Consider the following 20,077-nt stretch of genomic DNA (forward strand, 5'->3'; position numbering starts at 1 on the left):
AGATCATCAACTGAAGGAAATAGAAACAAGCACACAAGTGACACCGTTATTTTTGGACTAATGTCCCCGCAAAAACCCAATGCAGGAAAACCGGTGCAGCTATCTGAGGGTTTTATTATTAAGTAGTTCTTTTCTGAGTACACTGGGTGCCAAACTGGCTAACTCGACAGAGATAAAAAAATCTGGTAGCAATACCTCTCTTCAGAAACAGGTATTCAGAAACCCTGCTCCACGAAGTCCCTCTCCAACGCAATCTGAAGCTTAGCGTCAGCCCTGCTGGCCTCTACGTTAGCCTAAAACCCTTTGCATCAGCCTATTGAGGCTCTGCGCAACCTCTCTAGCTCTCTGCGTCACTCCTGCAGCCTTTGCGTGGATTACGTAGGCCCTTCTGTCTCTGCGCAGTCTATGCTGCCTCTGTGTGGCTCCCTCTGGCTCTACATTTGCCTCTCTCTGCTTCTGCGCTGGTCTCTCGGCATTATCCCTGCCTCTTTGCCTCGTACTCACTGCCCCTCGCTACAACTGATCACTAATTCTATCTCTCTTGGCAAACCCCGCTCTAGAGAATAGGATGACTGATCACTTTGGTGTATTCTCCAAGTGACCCTTAAGCCTCCTCTTATACTTTTCCTGTTGACATCTCAACCACTGAGATTAAGTCCCTAATCAACGACTAAGATTAGATTTGGCTTGATCCATGTCTTTTGGACCACTCTAACACAGATTCATATTAATACACATTAATATTTTATTTTCCCTAAGTTTAGACTTTGCCCAAACCCTTTTTGGGTATTGGAGATCTCATGTGCCCCAACCTCTTCACCAAATTTTGTGGCTAAAGCACATCCGATGCTACCCCAAATCAACACTCCCTCTTAGCGAGGACTGTGCTCTAGCAATACTCCTTAGTGAGTATCACCCTGATCATTTGGTATCGGTCCTTGCGCTGATGCTAGGCCTGCTGCCCATCATCCTCTGCACTGCTACATCTCGTACTGCTTCCCATAGCTCTGCCACTGCCATTGCTGCATCTGTACAACAACTCCCTTTGCATCCGTATTGTTGTCCATGGCCCTACCATTGCCACTGCTGCATCTGCACTGCATCTCCTCTCATCATGCTGCATTGTGCTGCCCATAGCACTACCACTGCTAACTGCTGCACTGCAACTCAGTTACTGAGAAGTAAGTAATTGATCGCCCAACTCTGACCTCTGTGTCAGGCTAGAGTACTCTTGATGTTGAAGCTCTCTCTGCCACTAACAAGTGCTCCCTCTTCGACCTCTGCGCTGTTGCAACAACTTCCTGCATCTCACACTGTTGCACACCTCTCTGTGCCATCTTACACTGGTGCAACACTCCCATGCCTCTCGCACTGTTGTAGCCTGCTAGCCTCGCGCTGTCCTGGGATTTCTGCACTGTAGCTCTCTCTGTCGCTTCATCCGCATCCGTCAGTCTTGCTACTCCTCTTTGGGGCGCCCGTAGCAAGGTATAATCCAAGAGGCTGGGTACCTCGAGGGTCTTGCCCCTCATCGCCTATAGTCCGTCTGACTACAGCTCGATGTTTCCCCACTTCCGCTCAAGTGGCGCGTGTGCACTCATGGCACAGTCATCGTTTGTCAAAACTTCCTTCTCTGCCCGTGCTGGCACTGCCTTAGTCTCGGAAGACTCTCCCTTAGTTTTCTTCCTTGGACACTGGGTTGCATAATGACCCAACTCCCCACAGTGGAAGCACTTAATCTTGGAGAGATCCTTCTTCTTCCGCTTTTCTTGCTTTCCCTCAGATGCTAGGGCAACATCTTCCTCCTCTTTGACTTTGATCCCCTTACTGTTGCTTCTTGCCTTTGACTGCCTTCTGATCTCTTCTTGGCGAAGAGCCGCCCACATTTCCTCTCAATGTGGAAGCGTCGCTCTGCCCAGTATACTCTGGACAAATACCTCCCAATGTTCTGAGACTGCGTTCAGGGATGTTCTCACCATCAATTCCTTATCCGGCGTGGCCCCTATGGAAGTCAATTGATCTCGGATTTCATTCAGTCGACCGAGGAAGGTGTCGATTGGTTCTCCTTTCTTCATCTGGTATGACCGCAATTGATTTTCTAGTTTCATCCTTCTCTGCACAGAAGTATGCTGGTACACTTTCTTTAGGGCCTCCCACATCTCATTTGTCGTTTCCTTCTCGGCAATGTGTGGTACTACATGGTCCTTGACCCCGTCAAGGATGATGCTCTTGGCCCTCGCCATTGTCTCCTCATACTTGTCATTATCAGCTGGGTCAACTGGGATTGCTATCGTCCTCAAGGCGAAGTGTTTGACACGATTTTTGTCAAGTACGGATAAGATTCTGGCCTTCCAGACTGCAAAGTTTGAGGCTTCGTTCAGTCTGTCCTAGTCTCTTACTCCGTGTAGTGCCATGCTCCTCTTCTACTTCCCTCCTGGAAGTTCTCGATGTGACTCCCTCTGAGCCTTGATTTCCCTCCTTGAAACCTTTTTGTCGATGTTGAGATGCCCCCTACTCTGATCATCTGTGCAACTGCACCACTGATCCAGATTTCTCGGCTAGAAACCCTCGGTAGCAACTCCCTCCTCCTTGGCCTTGCCCTGTTAGGTACTGTTCTGACTACAGTACCCCACTAGCTCCACTCTGCAACTTACCCACAGCCTCCTAAACCCCACCAACCTGAAGGTAAGAGCTCCTAGGCTCTGCACAGTCCCGACACTGACAAACTAGCTCCCTCAGCCAACTGCGTTAGCCCTTCTGGCCTTTGCGTGGCTCTGCGTGAGCTTGTCTTTGCCTCTTTCAACCTTTGCGCAACCTCTTCTTGGCTCGAACTTGATGACGCAGGCATTGCGTCACCCCTTCTTCGCTGCTTTGTTGCTAGGAACAACTTCTGTCACTCGGGACGACTGTTTTCTGCTGCTGCTGCTCTGCTCTGCTGATGTCCTCAGTTCTCTTGTGATCTCTAACCACCCTTTGATACCATGTTGGAATTTCTAAGTCTAACCCGTTAGAAACCCTTCATGTACTTTCTGATTTATTCCTACCTACTTGTTCTGTTAATTAACAAGTTATTTACCATGTAAATACTGGAAATAAATACAAGTACCTGCTCAACACATTACAAATCATCAACTGAAAGAAATAGAAACAAGCACACAAGTGACACCATTATTTTTGGACTAATGTCCCCGGAAAAACCCAATGTGGGAAAACCGGTGCAGCTATTTGAGGGTTTTATTATTAAGTAGTTCTTTTCTGAGTACACTGGGTGCCAAACTGGCTAACCCGATAGAGATAAAAAAAATCTAGCAGCAATACCTCTCTTCGAAAATAGGTATTTGGAAAGCCTGCTCCACGAAATCTCTCTCTAGCATAATCTAAAGCTCAGTGTCAGCCCTACTGGCCTCTGCGTCAACCTGAAACCCTCTGCGTCAGCCTACTGAGGCTCTGCGCAACCTCTTTGGCTCTCTGCGTCACTCCTACAGCCTCTGCGTGGATGACGCAGGCCCTTTTGGCTCTGCACAGTCTCTGTTGCCTCTGCGTGGCTCCCTCTGGCTCTACATCTGCCTCTCTTTGCTTCTGCGTTGGTCTCTCGGCACTATCCCTGCCTCTCTGCCTCGTACTCATTGCCCCTCGCTGCAACTGATCACTAATTCTATCTCTCTTAGCAAACCCCACTCTAGAGAATAGAATGACTGATCACTTTGGTGTATTCTCCAAGTGACCCTCAAGCCTCCTCTTATACTTTCCCTGTTGACATCTCAACGGCCGAGATTAAGTCCCTAATCAACGGCTAAGATTAGATCTGGCTTGATCCATGTCTTTTGGACCACTCTAACACAGATTCATATTAATACACATTAATATTTTATTTTCCCTAAGTTTAGACTTAGGGACTCCATTAAAAATATTAATTAATTTAATATCTCCTGATCCGTTTACAATCTGCCCAAACCCTTTCTGTGTATTGGAGATCTCATGTGCCCCAACCTCTCTACCAAATTTTGTGGCTAGAGCACATCCCATGCTACCCCAAATCAACAATATATATATATATATATATATATATATATATATGCACAACCACAGGTGTAACTTTGTAACAGTTATCTTCAGTAGAGTTCCATAGCCTCTAAACAACTTTGTCATCTCTTCTTCCTAGGCTTCTATGGAGATTATGGATTTACAATAACTCTGTCCTAGTCCTTTGCAATACCTTTGATAAAACTTCATATTTGATTGGACTGTAATTTTGACTTTGGATCACTGGACAACTTCGGCTACAACTTTGAATTACAAAACTATAATTTGCAACTTATTTAAAAATGATCTTGAGACCGCCTTTATTGGTTTGGTCTTGGTTCCCTCCTTTTTATTTCTTTGCGGGATTTCAGGACTGCCTTTTAGTCTTCAAAATCTATAACTTGGTCATTTTTCTTTCACACACAACCTGAGGTAACTTCGTTTACACAGAACTTGGTGATTTTGGATTTTTGAATTGATTTTAGATCTAAATTTCATGTATAGAATTTCGTTCTTCTTCTTGGTTTTGACTAGGCTTGTATCCTAGCTTCTTGGATTCAACAAAACGATGATATTTGACTCCTATAACTTCTTCGCTTTGCTGACCTAGGTCTATGGCCTTAATTATCCAAGACTGCTGCCTAATTGCAAATTTATAGTCTTATGATTATGCCCAGAACTGTATCATATCCATTCGGTTCTTTTTCTTGAAGATTCGGCCTACAAGGATGGATTTAAAGCCCTTTTTTCTCTTAGCACAGAAGTGATCTACTAACTGCCTTACTCTACTAACCTTAGCTCTGATACCATGTTGAGAAATCCATTAGGGCAGCGACTTAGGGTTTTTCTTAAGTTGATTTCTTTTACTGACATTTTCTTGTGATAGTTTAGTCATTGGTTCCTTTCTCAAATTATTATATTATTTCATCAAGAAGAAATGCCAAACAATGAATATCATACGCACAAAAGAAGACACAAGGTTTAGGCACTCAGCCAGGGCAAAACCCCTAACAAGGGCAGAACCCAGTGAAACTCTTCACTAGTAGATTTAAATCAAGTTGAGAAAACCAGGACCTTTTGACCAATACAAAGATACCCCTCCATTCATCAAGTCGACCTCCCATGGTGACAAGACAAACTGTAGTCAAATTCTTCAGCAAAAGTATGTTTTCTTTCTGCAATCCTGAAGCTTGTCTTTTCATTTCGGCCCTACACTTTCTGAGATATATTCTGAACCTTTGTTTCCTGCAACTTAGTCATAATCCTTCATATTTATGATATATACTTCAGTGTTTTAGCTCAGACTTATTTTCGCTTGTCCTTTTATCTTCTTTGACTTCGCATCCCTTTCTTGGTACTTCCATTGCAGAACAAGTGCGTACGTCTCATATTCCAAGGTAGGTCAAATTCTTGGTATATATAGTGGTTGGAGTCTATTCATTGAGGACGACATGATGTGTTTGAAGCCGGCTTTTATGTGCTTGAGGCTGACTTGATGGTGGAGGGGTTAACATGACTAGAATACATAGAATAATTTTTTTCTTTGATATAATGAACCCAAGAAGGGTCTTATACATCATGACATTGAATTTTGACACAAGACACAAACCCTAGAGCACTCAATGCATGATTTTGACCTATTGACCATTGACCCAAGCATTGAACCCATGCTTTAATAAGTCAATTTATTTTACAATAAAAACTCCTTTTTCTTTCTTTTGACAAATACAATTATGAAGACCGACACTAGCTACATTCTTCAACAGGTCTAGGGTTTTACCATGGTTTTTTCTAGACAAAATAAATATTTTTCTTCATTACAATGAGTCCAAATGGGATTTTGACACATGCCCAATAATATTCTTTATCCTAGAAAGACCTAGAAGACCTAAAAGAACGAAGAACATGCTTTTGAGTCAAACTTGAGTATGAAGCCCATACTCCAAAAATAAAATATAATTTATTTTTCTTTCTTTATAAAGAATATACAAGGTCATGATTACAATGAAGACCGAACCTAGTTACAATTTTCAACAGGAATTGGGTCCAAATGTGACTAAAAACAAGACCTCTGAATTAGGAAGATAATCAGGCGTCACAACCAACAAAATGTGATGATAAGTTTGAAACTTGTATGTTTTGAATTTCCATGCGACATAAAACATATTTATTTTCTCGGATGGTGTAAGGAAAGAATCCAAAATTAGTATAATTCATTGACGTAACAAAGTCATATGTTTCGTGTGTCAAAATATTCCCATCATGTCTTCTTGCAGAAAGCTAGTTTTGGCAACCAAAAAGGACTAATGCATCCATATACCTATTCCATTTATATAAAATGTTATATATTTTAAGTTGAGACCTGGTAAGGCTTTGTAAGATAGGTATCTATTAATGTTATCATGTCATAAAATATCTATTATTAATAATTTGATATAATGACAATTTTGTGATCACATATACAGTACATGAAGACAATCTGTCATTTATTGTAAGAACATACACACCCACATTAATGTTTTTATCATAGTTTTGAAATATTTCTATACTTTTCAGGTGAAAGTGTGCTTCAAAGAGGAAGGGAGATTCTTCTCCAGGTGTGGTTTAGAAGAAAACTCAAATTTCATATATTGAATTTTTTCATATATATTTTTTTCAATTATGGTAGAGAATTAGAACCAATCATACTTAAAATAATTACGGTTAATATGCATTGTTTTATTAGTCTATATTGCATTTCTACTTATATACAAATTCTCATCTTTTGTATTTATAGTATGACTTCTTACTTTCTTAGATACCATGTTGGGGAGAGAAAAAAACGAAAAATTAAACTTGAAAGGAAAAAGATATGAGATTGTTCTTACACTTGTTCAATTATATGTAGAAATGTATGAAGAATATATTACGTGGTTAATACAATGGGCAAGTAGGCAAAATCATAGAGTATATTTGTGATTCTGTACAATCTCTTGTATCCTTTATCCCTACCCCAAAGGATGAATGGGTCCAACGACATTGATCAAGATGTGAAAAAGAGTAATGACATTGCATATGTTTTTCATATTGCAATCTACACATACCAAAATTTAAAATGGCCATATCACCATTACTTTTCCTAATGTATGGTATCTTATTTATTCGATGTAATTTAATTTAAATAATAAAGTCCATCAGAGGCCATAAATGGCCAATGGGACTATGCCAGAACTATAAAAGAAATAAACACTACAAGAAGAGTGCCAAAACAAATATCATTAAACCATATAAATCCCAAAATAAACAAAATGAGTGAGGGTTCTGTTAGCCCTCGAACACTTCCTAGAGATAAATTCCTAACCCTCCAAAGGGGAATGCCTAAGGAAACTACTAAGAGAGCCACCACTTGCCATTTAAGTGTCTCGTTCCTCATTTTAGGCTTGGCAAAACCAAGCCAACTGGGAATCCCTTGGCTAGTCCTAAATTTTGTTGTTGCGGTAAAAAGCCTAGGACTAGACTAGTTACTTCACAAAGGGGGCTTTATGATCTATGGGTTTGCTTACAACGTAGCCTGAATTTTTCAAATTGGACAAGTCAGGTAGAAAATGAAGAAAATGTTGGAAATGATCAAATGTTTAAAGATTCAGTTGGTTGATTTAATGATATTATTAATGTTGAGTGTCTTGGTGAGATCTTCAAATAAAGTTCATTAACTCTTAAATTTCATTAAATTTGATGTCCAATGAAAAAGATGTCCATTACATGTGAAATTATGACGAGCAAGAGAAAAGTGCTTGCACATGAAATTTATTCACATCACATGGATACAGTTAAGAAATTAAAGTGTGTTTAAGCCTTAACCATCCAAATGATACATTTAAATGTTTATGTATAAGATGAGACCATTATTAAGTAGAATGTTTGCCAAACCATAATATAGAAAATTAAAATGTGCAAACGTATTTAGATTCCATTGATGTTACCTATGAAGATTAATGTGATTACATCCATAAGTAGTTCGTTTAACTCAGATGTTAAAATATATGTCAAAACTTAAAATAAAACCACATTTATGGGAAACAAAATAAATTCTGGAATTTAAAACAAGACACCATGTATGGAATCCAAACATTGTAAAATCTGATCCATGTCATATTTCATGAACACTGATGATTAATTTAAATTTTTAACACATTTAATTATGATGAAATAAGATAATTTTTTTGTAGTAAATTAAATTAAATTTAACCAAGTGTGAATTCACGTTAATTCATGCCAAATTAAAATACAGCAAAAAGAATATAGATTAAAGATACATTTGAGCTATGAAATCATTGAAAAATTAAGCTTAAAATGAATGGGCAACAAGCTTGTAAAAAAATAAAAAAACATCTTTAAACCATCAAAGACCACCATTTAATTTATTTGCTTCCATCATTAATTGAGAATTAATTAAATTTCTGCATCATTAATTGATGATTTAACTTTAAATATTGAATGCATGAATTAACTTTAATTTTGCTGCTGCCAATACCACTGAAATGTGCCAAAATTTAAATCAAATCGACACCATTTAACTTTAGATCCCATTTAATCTATAGAAATGATGAATGTTTAAAGTTAAATATACTACTTCTCATGTCAGTTCTGTTAAAACACCCTTAGGATGTAAGATCAAATTTAAAACCGAGTGTAGAAAGTTGACTTTAAAGACCAGAATTAACTTACAACACTGTAGTTTTAAGTAGGTGAATATTTCCCAATTAGTTTTAAAATTTTATTTTACAATTTGAAATACTTGAAATATATTCATATCAAATTAACAATTAATGATTAAACTTGAAGATATGCTAACTTGAATAAAGAAAAGCAAGTTATTTTAGGAATTTGTCTCTGATAAATTTTAATTTGCTTTTAAAAAATTAAAAAAGGGAAATTGAAAAAAAATAGAATTGGTTGAATTTTTGAAATTTTGACTTGTCTTTTAATTGAAAATGAGGTTTCCCTTCTCCGTTTGCTTTCCTTTCTCCCTCTTTATGTTGAAATTCTCCATTACCTCAAGGCATAGGTGAGGCACCTCAAACCTGAAATCGACAAATCTAAGCCTTCTCAAGTGGGTTAGTTCTCATCCAAGTAAAATAACCAAACAAGTACTTGAAAGCTAAGTTATAACATGAAATAAAGAGTTAATTCTATGTAGACAATTTTTTCTAATATTTCAAGATAATTCAACTTAAATAATGAAATGTGTAGTAAGAACTTACCGTTTTAAAACATACCTCAAGCATAGATTTTACTTCTTGAGAAGGTACTTGATTGGAGCTTCATTAAAAAAATTTAAATGACAAAAAGAATCAAGAAAATCTCCTGTTACTTCTCAAACTAGTTGAGGTCCTAGGAGGGGATCCTATAGAGCAACTACTAGGTCGAGGGCAACAGTGGAGCAATAGCCCACTGCTACCTCATCTAAGGCTCCCCTCTCTTTATAGACTTTCACCGATGGGAGGAGTCCCAGTATGTGAGGAATCACTATAATATATATAGTCAATGATATGATAAGGAAGTGATTCCTAAGCCTATTCGCAAGAGAGACTCAATTAAATGGGTTGCTTGCTTTAGAAGCAAGGTGATGGGTTCTCTAGGAAGGGCTAAGAGGGATTTTGAGGATAGGGTTTGGGAGTATGCTTTGTTAAGGAAACTTATAGTCTCAAAAGTCCTTATGAATGCTTGGCATCTAAGTGATCTTTGTGGAATTGGAGTCAACAAGTTGCGGGACCATCAAGGGCCAAGTGGACCTGAAATTAGGTCAAGGATATGGAGTTGATCAATCAAGGATGTACTTGGCCTAATTGGGGAAAGGAAGAGGATCAAAGAAATAATCTTTATTTGATGATTTAGTGCTATGATCTCGATGAGGTTACTAGCCAATGGGAAACCAAGGGCAAGAATTGATCTTCGAGCTAGGGCTTGAAATATCTCAAGATCTTATTGTCGGAATCTTGTGAAATTTGGATGGCTTCTTGAGGACACACCAACGCAGTTGTGGGCAAGAGATCTAATTATTTTGATTGCTAAATCGTGAGAAAAGTGATGCCCTATGTGACCTATGGAGGCTAGACCTAGAAAAAGAGGAGAAGGTGAGAGGAATTCTTTTTGAAAATGATCACCTATGGAAGGATTAGTGCCTAATCCTTTGGGGAATATGGAGTCAAGATGAAATTTGTGATTTAGAGGAACTACACCCAATCAAGGAGCCTCCTAGACAACTTCACATGGAAATTAGGGTATGAGAGCAGCTGTTAGAAGAATTTATACTTCAATTTGCAATAATTGATGACTTATCCAGATATGTTTAATATAAAAAATCTCTGGGAACATTCACCCTTTCACACATGATACATGAGATGATGCAACTCTACAAAAGACTAAATTTCCACAATATCACATAAGAAAAGCAGTAAATTTCAGATCTACTATAGCGAAAATCCCAACAACATCAATGTATTAAAGCAAATAACAAGAATAAACATGAAAATATTACTTACATGTGCAAAGAGTGTATCCAATCACCAAAATTATTCCAATAATGAAGCTCCAAGACAAGCGAGAGATATCCAAACATCAAAATTCATTCATTACATCCAAAGTCCTCCTCTAAAATGGATAGAAAAAATCTCACAAGGGATAAGAACCCACTGAAAGTGATGATGATGAAAATGAATGATCTCACTTCTATTTATACACTCTCTAATGAATTCTATTTAGCTAAATTGGCCTAATTGAACCCCTAAAATAAAATAATGTGCATAATAACAATACTTTTGGTGACAAGCCCACCAAATAGCTCAATAACATAATAAGAAGCTTCTCAAGTGTAATATTCCTAATTAGCCATGGCTAATTGGAATATTCGATTTTGCTCAATTTTGCCTTCTATAGTTATTTATAAATAAAAGGGTGAGGAACGGGGGACATAACTCACTTTTTGAATAAAGTCACTCCCTAGTAGCACAACGTTGTAACTTAAAAGGGGATCCAAGGGGGCCAAAGGACCACGTAGAGAAGGGGGTCCACGTAGACACTTGGAGGGACTGCGCGGATGGAGAAGGAGCACGTGGCAAGAGAGAGGCTACGTTGGAGGACGTGGGCCTTAGGTTTTGAGAGAGGCCAACGCTATAAAGGAGAGAGGAACCTCCTCATTTGGGCATGGGATTATGTTGCATTTGAGCTAGTCACTTCGACTTAGAGCACGCTGGCTATTTAGCCTTTGCAGCACTGTTTAGTGCATCGAGTGTCTTCGTTCGGAGATCTCACCCTTAGCCCCGGGGAACTTTGAGTGCCTGCTCGGGCAAGGTAGTTTCATCAATATTTGTAGGGGGAGCGATCTTTGGAGTTGAGGAGGAACTAAGCATTTTGATGACTACGCAGTCTTGAGAGGGGAGGACGCAGTCTCTTTTGGTAGGAGCTCCGGATTGGGTTTATGGGGAGGATTTGAGCTTGGAGATTGAGTAAGGGATTAGCCCTTGCACATTGGAGGATTTTGGCAGAGTTTCGGGTAGAGTTTTGGAGGATTCTCTTCATGGGCAGCGCAGAGCTTTGAGGGATAGCGTAGATCCTCAAGGGGGTGATTTTCAGGGGTCAACTATTTTAGAAAAGCTTTTTGGGCTTTTCTGGGTTTATTGAGCAGAGGCTGATTCTAGCGTTTCAGCATTTTCTGAGGAGGGGAACAGCCCCAAATCCTCACTTGATTCCGGCAGTAGTAGCAGCACAACAATTCTCTGACAGCTTGGACGCAGTTCAAAGAGAGGCCATTTCCTTACCATTCTGAGTGTATTTCTTCACTTCCCTTGTGCAAGTCGAGGTGCTATTTTTCTGATCACCCCTTGTACTCTTTCCATTACTCAATATAATAAAATGGCTTAGCATTTCTCTCTGCATTTCTCGAGTATCTGCTTATATTCCATGTATACATTATTGTATGCTGCACTACTGTTATTTTTATCTCTTTGAGCTCCCCGGATACTATACCACTTGTGTGTTTTTCTCCTATACTCTTAGACAAAGTCTGGAAAGGGCTAGGTAGCCTCCAGGTCTCGTCCTCTTTTCAGAGGCGACATATCTGGTAAACGCCCTCCCAGTCCATCTCTGGTTGGAGTTTGCTTGTGTTTAAGGGATACCCCTGATAAGGGATATTACATCAAGAGGGTCAAATGTTGAACAAAGTGAGTCGTTGGGCCTTTGAGGAGGCCTAATGAAGTCCAAGGGGTTACATGATGTAGAAATGCACCCCAAATATAGTGGACAAGGGGTTGGCCCCTTGTTTTCCAAGCAAGAACCTGTGGTGCTCCCAAGTGGGTGTGGGGGCACAAGGACATCCTCATGGGTCTCCAAGTGGATAAAAAATTCTTGTAGACCATCTTTAAGGGCTAGGATGATGACAGAAGACCTCCCTCTGCAGCGGGAGATATCCTCTGTACTCTGGAACATCTACCAAGTGTGTGATTTATGTGTGGAGCCCACTAGGCATGGTGTACTAGGTACATCATCATCATCCAAAAGGTGGAACAAGAGCAATCAATGAGCGGTGTTGGGGATCCATGAAGTACTCTCTGCTATGGTGGAGGCCCATGGCTCTCAACGCTCACCCTACGAGTTCCAATGTGGCCCTTTGGAGGGATAGGACCTCGTATAGGGAGACCAAGCCCCAAATGGAGACCCACCTGCAATCCTGCATAAGATCCAATGCGTCCCCTTTCCCTCCAATACAACAAATCATTAAAGTAATCAAGTAAAAGAGCTTACAATTCATGGGATCAATGGGGCACTTCACAGTGGCATGCCCTTTTATAGTGGGATTTGGCATGTACAAGTGTCTCCAAGCACAATAGGGGGTTAACCAAGGACCCTATTAGATTGTTTCAACCTCTAAAGGGGGTGACATGTCCATGGTACATCCCTCAAGTAGATGGTGGCAAATGATATAGTAATGGAACAGAATGGGAATAGGGGAAACATCCCAACCACATGTCATGGCACAAGGGTAGCTATAATAGGGGAAGCCTACACTGGTGTATATGAGTGTAGGAGGGAGAAAATCGTGGTAAATGAGTTACCCCGGCCTTTGTTTTTCCACTTTTCTTCATATGCCTCTTGCCTTTGATTGATTTTTCTTCATAATTGCTTGGCTCCAGGGGTTGAGAGCATGATGTGTAATATATAACAGTGGATACCCCCTTAAGCTAGGGCAGTTCATCGCCTACCAGGGATTGGGACAATCATGGGTTCCTTAATGATGGAGGGGGCTCATCTAGGGCTTGTAGGAACTAGGGTGATGACCATGGATAAGGGGTAGAGCTCATGTTTGGATTTTGCCCATGTGCTAAATTTGTATGTCCCGACCATCTTTTGGTTTTTGTGGTACATTTCCTGTTGAGAGTGGCCAAATTATGCTTTTTAATTTCTTTTTAGCTGCATCAACCTCCGGGGCATCATTCCAGGCTCAACCAAATGTGTGGACAAGGGGAAGGGGAGGCTAACCCTATGTGGACCCGGATGGGAAAAATGATGAATGAGGTCAAAATGAATGGAAGGGGGGTGATGTATATGGAGTCAGAAAGCGGGACTATGCAACGAAAATCAGGGTTTCACATGTAGTGCTAGCCCTAAAGCTAATGTCCAGTAAAGGTGATCCCACGAGACTAGGATACAAGGGTAACCACGAAATCGGGCAAGGGAGACAAGAATACAAACCTAACCCACTCTTTCTGCTGAATCCCCCCACCAATCCATGCCCAAAAGTGCCCATGAAAAGTAAACAGAATTACTCAACCAAACCAATGAAAAGTCATACCTTTGGGGTTGAGAGGTCCACCTTCAAACATACATTCATAACAGATGGGCCAAGGACCACATGGTTGGCTCAGGTGGCAGAGAAAATGGCACATCGAGCTATCTAGGGTTGCAAGGGGCTGCTGGCTGAGGACCATCTAGGAGAAAAAATTTCTCCTATGCATACTACACACAGATGGTGGGTAACATCTAGCTCCCACTGGGACATGAGTTCTTGGAACAGTGTGCAAAGCTACTTGAACGGGAAGTCATGAGAACACCAACAATCTCTTGGTATCGTAGGCCTATTAGCTGCACATATCAAATACCAAGCATAAGGGGAAACATGTTTTTGTGGTGTCTTATGATCACCCATGCTTAGTATTAGGCCATAAAAATAAACACGAAAGTAAAAGAATGCAAATCTAACCTAAATGTAGCTAATCCACCATGAGAAATTTCATATGATGTTAGTTCTAATGAGAAAATCAACATGCAATGCATCCTACCCTAACATGCATATAATACAATGTCAAGTATCAAGGAAAGGGGTGATACGACTTGACTAGTTGCAGCCAAAGTTCGTCGTTGAGTTTGGCAATGTAGTAATAATCCTCCCCAACTTTCCCATGAATCTTGATGGGCATTGGATTTTTATCTACCAAGACCACATCCCCAACCTTGTATTCCCTTTTTAGGCTTCCACTTTTTGTTTGCTTTGTGATTTGGTCGCTTGAGAATACAAACTTCTTGTGAAGGAAGAATGGGAGAAGACTTCTCAATATCATGTCTTGTGTAGTATGGGATCGGTCCTAGATTGACCACATGAGTAGGGTATGTAGGATCTTTATAAAGAATGAAGGGGGTTCCATCAGATTGCAGAATAGTGGCATATGACAAGTCCATTTGGAGATGACCTCCAACAATGGCTCTCCATTTCCTTGATAGCAACATCCCCCATACATCAGGGATATCTATGACCACAACGTCCATAAGCAATGATATATCGGGGTTCATAGCCAAAGAAACCTTAAGATCTTTTATGAGGCCCTCTACTTCTACAGGTTTGGAGTTAAAACCACACACCTTTTTATACTGTCAAGTGATGTTAAGACCTAATTGCTTCATGACTTTTAGTGGCATGATATTTGTGGAAGCCCCTGAATCTAACATGTAATTATGTAATAAAAGGTCATTTATGGCTAAGGTAAGCATGAATGGCTCATGTCTTGGGTTTAAGTTTGGAAGGTGAATGTTTTGCAAGTCTTCGGGTAATTCTTCCTATTCAAAGCCTAGGGATTTATTGATTTGACGTTGTCGGGGAAGTTTTGCAATCTCCTTTAATGGAACTGGCACAGTCATTTTCCCTATAGCAGTCTCTAGATCAATGTCAAGTCCGACCTCTTTTCCCTTGTCCCTTTTCTTGATGGTCTCTTTCTTTTGAGGATCCTTTTTGGGGTTGGCTTTCTTCAGAGGATCCTTTTTAGGGGGATCTTTAGGGAGAGGTTCTTTAGGAGGGACTTGCTTGGGAATTGATTAGTCTTTGTTGGGTTCCTTGGAGGTTGTGGGGTCTTTATTGTTGTCCTTTAGTGAATATTGGACCCCCTTGAATCTTCCACTATCATCAGCGTTAAGGATTGGCTCTTCTTTTTCTTCTTTGATAGTGACCTCACTAATAAGAGGATGAATATATGAACCCCCTAGCAAAATGTTGAAGGCTTCAAATTCTACAAGGTTAGCTTGCTCATCTACTTCCTCGTCATCAATGTCATCCTCATCACTTTGCTCATCTTCAGAAGATGAGTCTTGTTCAACAACATTTGTTGGAGCCAAAGTGTTGGGGACTTGTGATGAGCTTGGCTTGATCTCTTCATTTTTCTTCTTAGGAAAAGGCTTCCCTTTTGGGATATAGCTAGATTTTTGGGCCCTCTCCAAAGTATTGAGCTTGTTCATGTAGACCCTATCTCCTATGCACCATGTCACGGATGTATTGGTACTTAATCTCAATATGCTTTGACTTGTCATGGAACACGAGATTCTCTGAAAGCTTCACACAACTTTGATTATCGCAGTGTATCACCATTGGTTCCAACTCTTGGTCGAACAATCCTACAAACAACTTCCGGAGCCATACTGCTTCGGTACAAGCCTCATTGGTTGTGATGTACTCTGCTTTAGCAGTGTTGAGTGCCATTGACCTCTACTTCCTGCTCATTCATGATATCATAACGGATCCCAATCTGAAGCATACTCCCGAGGTACTCTTCCTATCTTCAACACTTCTTGCCCAATAAACCTTCGTATATCCCTGAAGTTGTACATCCTTGTTTGCAACATATCTCAAGCCATAATTCACTGTACCACACAAATATCTTAAGATGTGCTTTGCTGCAATCCAATGCTCATGCCTCGGTTCAACTTCACACTGGCTTAGCGTGTTCACAACAAAACATATGTCCGACCTGGTGTTAACCAAATACATCAACAAACCAATTAGTGGTCAGTTACCATGGGAGTTACCATGGATTTGCAATCCATCAGAACAAATCTTTGAAAGATCTCTAATACATACTTTCTTTGACCAAGGAAGACTTCGCTAGGTTTTTGCCATACTTCTATGTGAAAATTCATGAATCTAACACATCAAAATCCTCTACTGCAATTACTGATTTACAATCTTCTGCTTGTTCTTTATATTAACAAGTTATTTAATTGCATAAACATCGAAGTAAACACTTTTGCAGCCTCCACAAATATACAGATCATGCACTGAAATAAACTGAGACAATAACTCAAGGGACACCGTTATTTTTGGACAATTGTCCCCCGAAAAATCCAATTCGGGAATACTGGTGCAGCATATAGAGGGTTTGTATTATTAAGCAGATTCGTGAATACAACCAGGGTGCCAGAAATGGCTCACCCAACATAGAATATCCTTGGCAGTAGTACCTCTATCTGGAGACAGATATTCGAGCAAATCAACAAACGGATGATCAAACCCCACAGTGACTCCGGTTGTTCCCTATGCTGGACAGAAAAAGCTACTCCAAGCACTGCTCTGGAACTGCATCAGTCCTCCAGGAGCTGCGTCACGCTCTTCCGGCTTAGAATTTGCTAATATGCTCCCAGTCTGCCCCACAAAATCTCCCCAGTGCTGCCTTTGAGGCCCAGCGTCAGCCTCTGCGGCTTCTGTGTCAGCCCTATGCGTCCTCTGCATTAGCTTTACGGCCTCTGCGTCAGCCCTTCTAGGGCCTGTGCTGTCTCTCTCGGAACTGCGCTGCCTTTATGCTATGTATTGTTCAGCCTTGGATGAAAATCCCTTACTAAATTGCCCCTTAGTGCAACTCTGATCACTAACCCGATTTCCTCAACAAGCCTTGCCCAAGAAAATCGAATTCTTTGATCATTTCGTGTGTCTTCAACTGACCCTCAAGCCTCCTCTTATACTTTTCCCATTGACGAATCAATGATCGAGATTAAGTCCCTAATCAACGGCTAAGATTAGAACTAGCTTGATCCTCGTCACTTAGAACTTTCTTACCCATATTTTATTAATACACATTAATATTTTTATTTTCCTAAGTTTAGACTTAGGAATTCATTAAAAATATTAATTATTTTAATAACTCCTCATCTGGGTGAATTTTTTCCAAACGATTTTTGGGTCTTGGAGATCTCATTTGCCTTAGCCTTTCCACCAATTTTCAAGGCTAGAGCACATCCGATGCTACCCAAAATCAACATTCTAGTCCCAAGTAGTAATGCATCAACTCAAGATTCTTCATATTGAACTAAGAAGCTAACTTCTTCTTGCACTTAATGATAAGAGGCTCAACACCTGTCAAAAACAAGTCATCAACATATAACAATAAAATCATAGATGCATTTACAACCTTAAAGTAAAGGTTTGGATAAAATTTTCTCTTGGTAAATCCTAGTCTCGTTAGATAGCTGTCAATACGAGAATACCAAGCTCTTGGAGCTTGCTTGAGTCCATACAAGGCCTTCTTCAACCTGCAAACATGAGATTCCTTTCCATATACCTTAAATCCTTGAGTTTGCTCTATGTACACCTCTTCCTCAATCACACCATTGAGAAAAGAAGTCTTCACATCCATCTGATGCAATTTCCATCCCAACGAAGCAGCAAGAGAAATGATGGATCTAATAGAGGTGTATCTGACCACTGGAGCAAAGGTCTCATAGTCTTTTCCATCTTTCTGGGGGAATCCTCTAGCCATGAACGTGCCTTGTATTTGTCAATACTACCATCTGTAACATGCTTGATCTTTTATATCCACTTGGAAGTCACCACCGACTTCCCTTCAGGCCTTGGCACAATCTCCCAGACATCATTCTTCATGATCGATTGGTACTCTTCAATCATCGCTTTCTTCCACACCTGCTGGCTAGTTGCTTCTTCATATGCGAAAGGTTTAGCATCAATGAGTTTTGTCATGAGATCTGCATAGCTAGAAAACCTCTTGGGTTTCTTAACTTCTCTAGATGTGCCATACGGAGTTGCATGTCCTTCTGCCTTTTCTAATGTAGATCTAAGCCATGTTGGTCTCTTATTGATTTCTGGAACTATGACTAGTTCTATGGGATCTTGAGGCCCTTCCAACCTTCCTGTACATTCTGTAGAACTCAAATGATCCTCCCTTGAGGCCTCTTGCTTCACTTCATCCAAGGAATCCATGGAGACTTCCTTAGACTTCCAATATGCCACTTTCTCATCGAAGGTGACATATCGGCTGACCTCAGACCGTTGTTGTTTTGGAATGTATATCCTGTAGGCCTTCAATGATTCACTATAACCAACAAATATGCCATTCTTTTCTGAAGGCTCAACCTTGTTCCTCTTATCCTTATGAACATAGATGTATGTCAGAAAACCAAAGGTTCTCATATGTCCAACCTCTGCTTCTTTTTAGAAAATGCTTCTTCAGGAGTCATACCTTCCAGAACTTTATGAGGACTTCTATTTTGAATGTACACACCTGTTTGTGATGCCTCCCTCCATAAGAACAACAAGAAGTCCAAATCATGCATCACGGCCTTGAAAGATTCTTCAATGGATCCGTTCTTTCGTTTTGCTACACCGTTTTGTTGTGGATTATATGGGACAATTAGCTCCCTCTTAATCCCATCCTGCTTGCAGAAAGAAACAAGATCCTTTGAGGTGTATTCTCCCCCATTGTCAGATCTCAGTATCTTGATCTTCTAGCCTATCGATTTTTCTACTTCAGCTTTGAATTCCTGGAACTTGTTGAATACCTCATCCTTAGTCTTCAAGAGATATATCCATGTCTTACAGGAGAAGTCATCAATAAATGTCACATAGTACAATGAGCCACCAAGCAATTTTACAGGCATTGGACCACATACATAAGAATGAATCAAGTCCAAAGCTTCCTTAGATCTGTTATCACTGTTTGGAAATGGTTTCCTAATGTTCTTCCCAAGAGCACAACCTTACACCATCATTATTTACCTGCAATTCAAGAACCCTTGACACTATTTGATTCAACTCAGGCAATGCTCTGAAATGAAGATGTCCATACCTTCTATGCGATAACTCACTTGGATTTATCTCATCATGTACTAGTGCTTGATCTGGTTGACTCACAGGTCTATACAACCTTTCGTCACGAATCCTGATAACCCTAACATCATCTATACTAGAGCCCTTGGACCAAACAAGTACTTTTCCATCCACAAAAGCAACTCTATCTCCTTTATCTTCCAAACAAGAAACAAAGACAAGATTCTTTTTCAAACCTGATACATAAAGAACATTGTTGAGATGTACATTGTTACTAGATTCCAGCTCTATGGATGCCTTTCCAACTCCTTTGACTGCATAACTGTTATTGTCTCCTAGTTCAACCCTTTGCGACAACTTTTCTGTCATGCTTGAAAGATTTCCACGTTCTCCGGTCATGTGTCTTGATACTCCACTACCTACCAGCCACATGCCATCATCATCTGCAAAGGAACCTGTCAAAGCAGAAAAGTATTAGAAATCCTTATTTTCTTTGGTTTTTCATCTCCAACATTTGTTGCAGAAGCATGTTGTTTCCCTTTTATCTTCTTGGTATTAGCCATGTTAGGACAATCTCTCTTGAAATGTCCATATTCTTGACAACTATAACATTGGATATTTGATAAGTCTTTCTTCTTCTTAGAGGAAGAAGATCTCTTCCTTGACTTCTTGTGTTGAGGTCCAAACTTCTTCTTTCCCTTG

At 40.2% G+C, this 20,077-nt stretch overlaps 1 protein-coding gene across 2 annotated transcripts in view; it reads left to right on the forward strand.

Annotated features, from left to right (window-relative positions):
• The window catches only part of LOC149179730 (putative alpha-amylase 2), a 284,569-nt gene that overhangs the window by 75,722 nt on the left and 188,770 nt on the right, over positions 1-20,077 (forward strand). For both annotated transcript variants that reach the window (XM_089415780.1, XM_089415781.1), the window contains one exon: positions 6,577-6,617. In XM_089415780.1, coding sequence (XP_089271906.1) covers positions 6,577-6,617 — 41 coding nt within the window. The remainder of the gene's footprint in view (positions 1-6,576; positions 6,618-20,077) is intronic.

The sequence above is a fragment of the Pinus tabuliformis genome, chromosome 3_2 (genome assembly GCF_031772625.1).
Source record: "Pinus tabuliformis cultivar Carrire ecotype Pingquan chromosome 3_2, CPIR1, whole genome shotgun sequence".
Lineage (NCBI taxonomy): Eukaryota > Viridiplantae > Streptophyta > Pinopsida > Pinales > Pinaceae > Pinus > Pinus tabuliformis.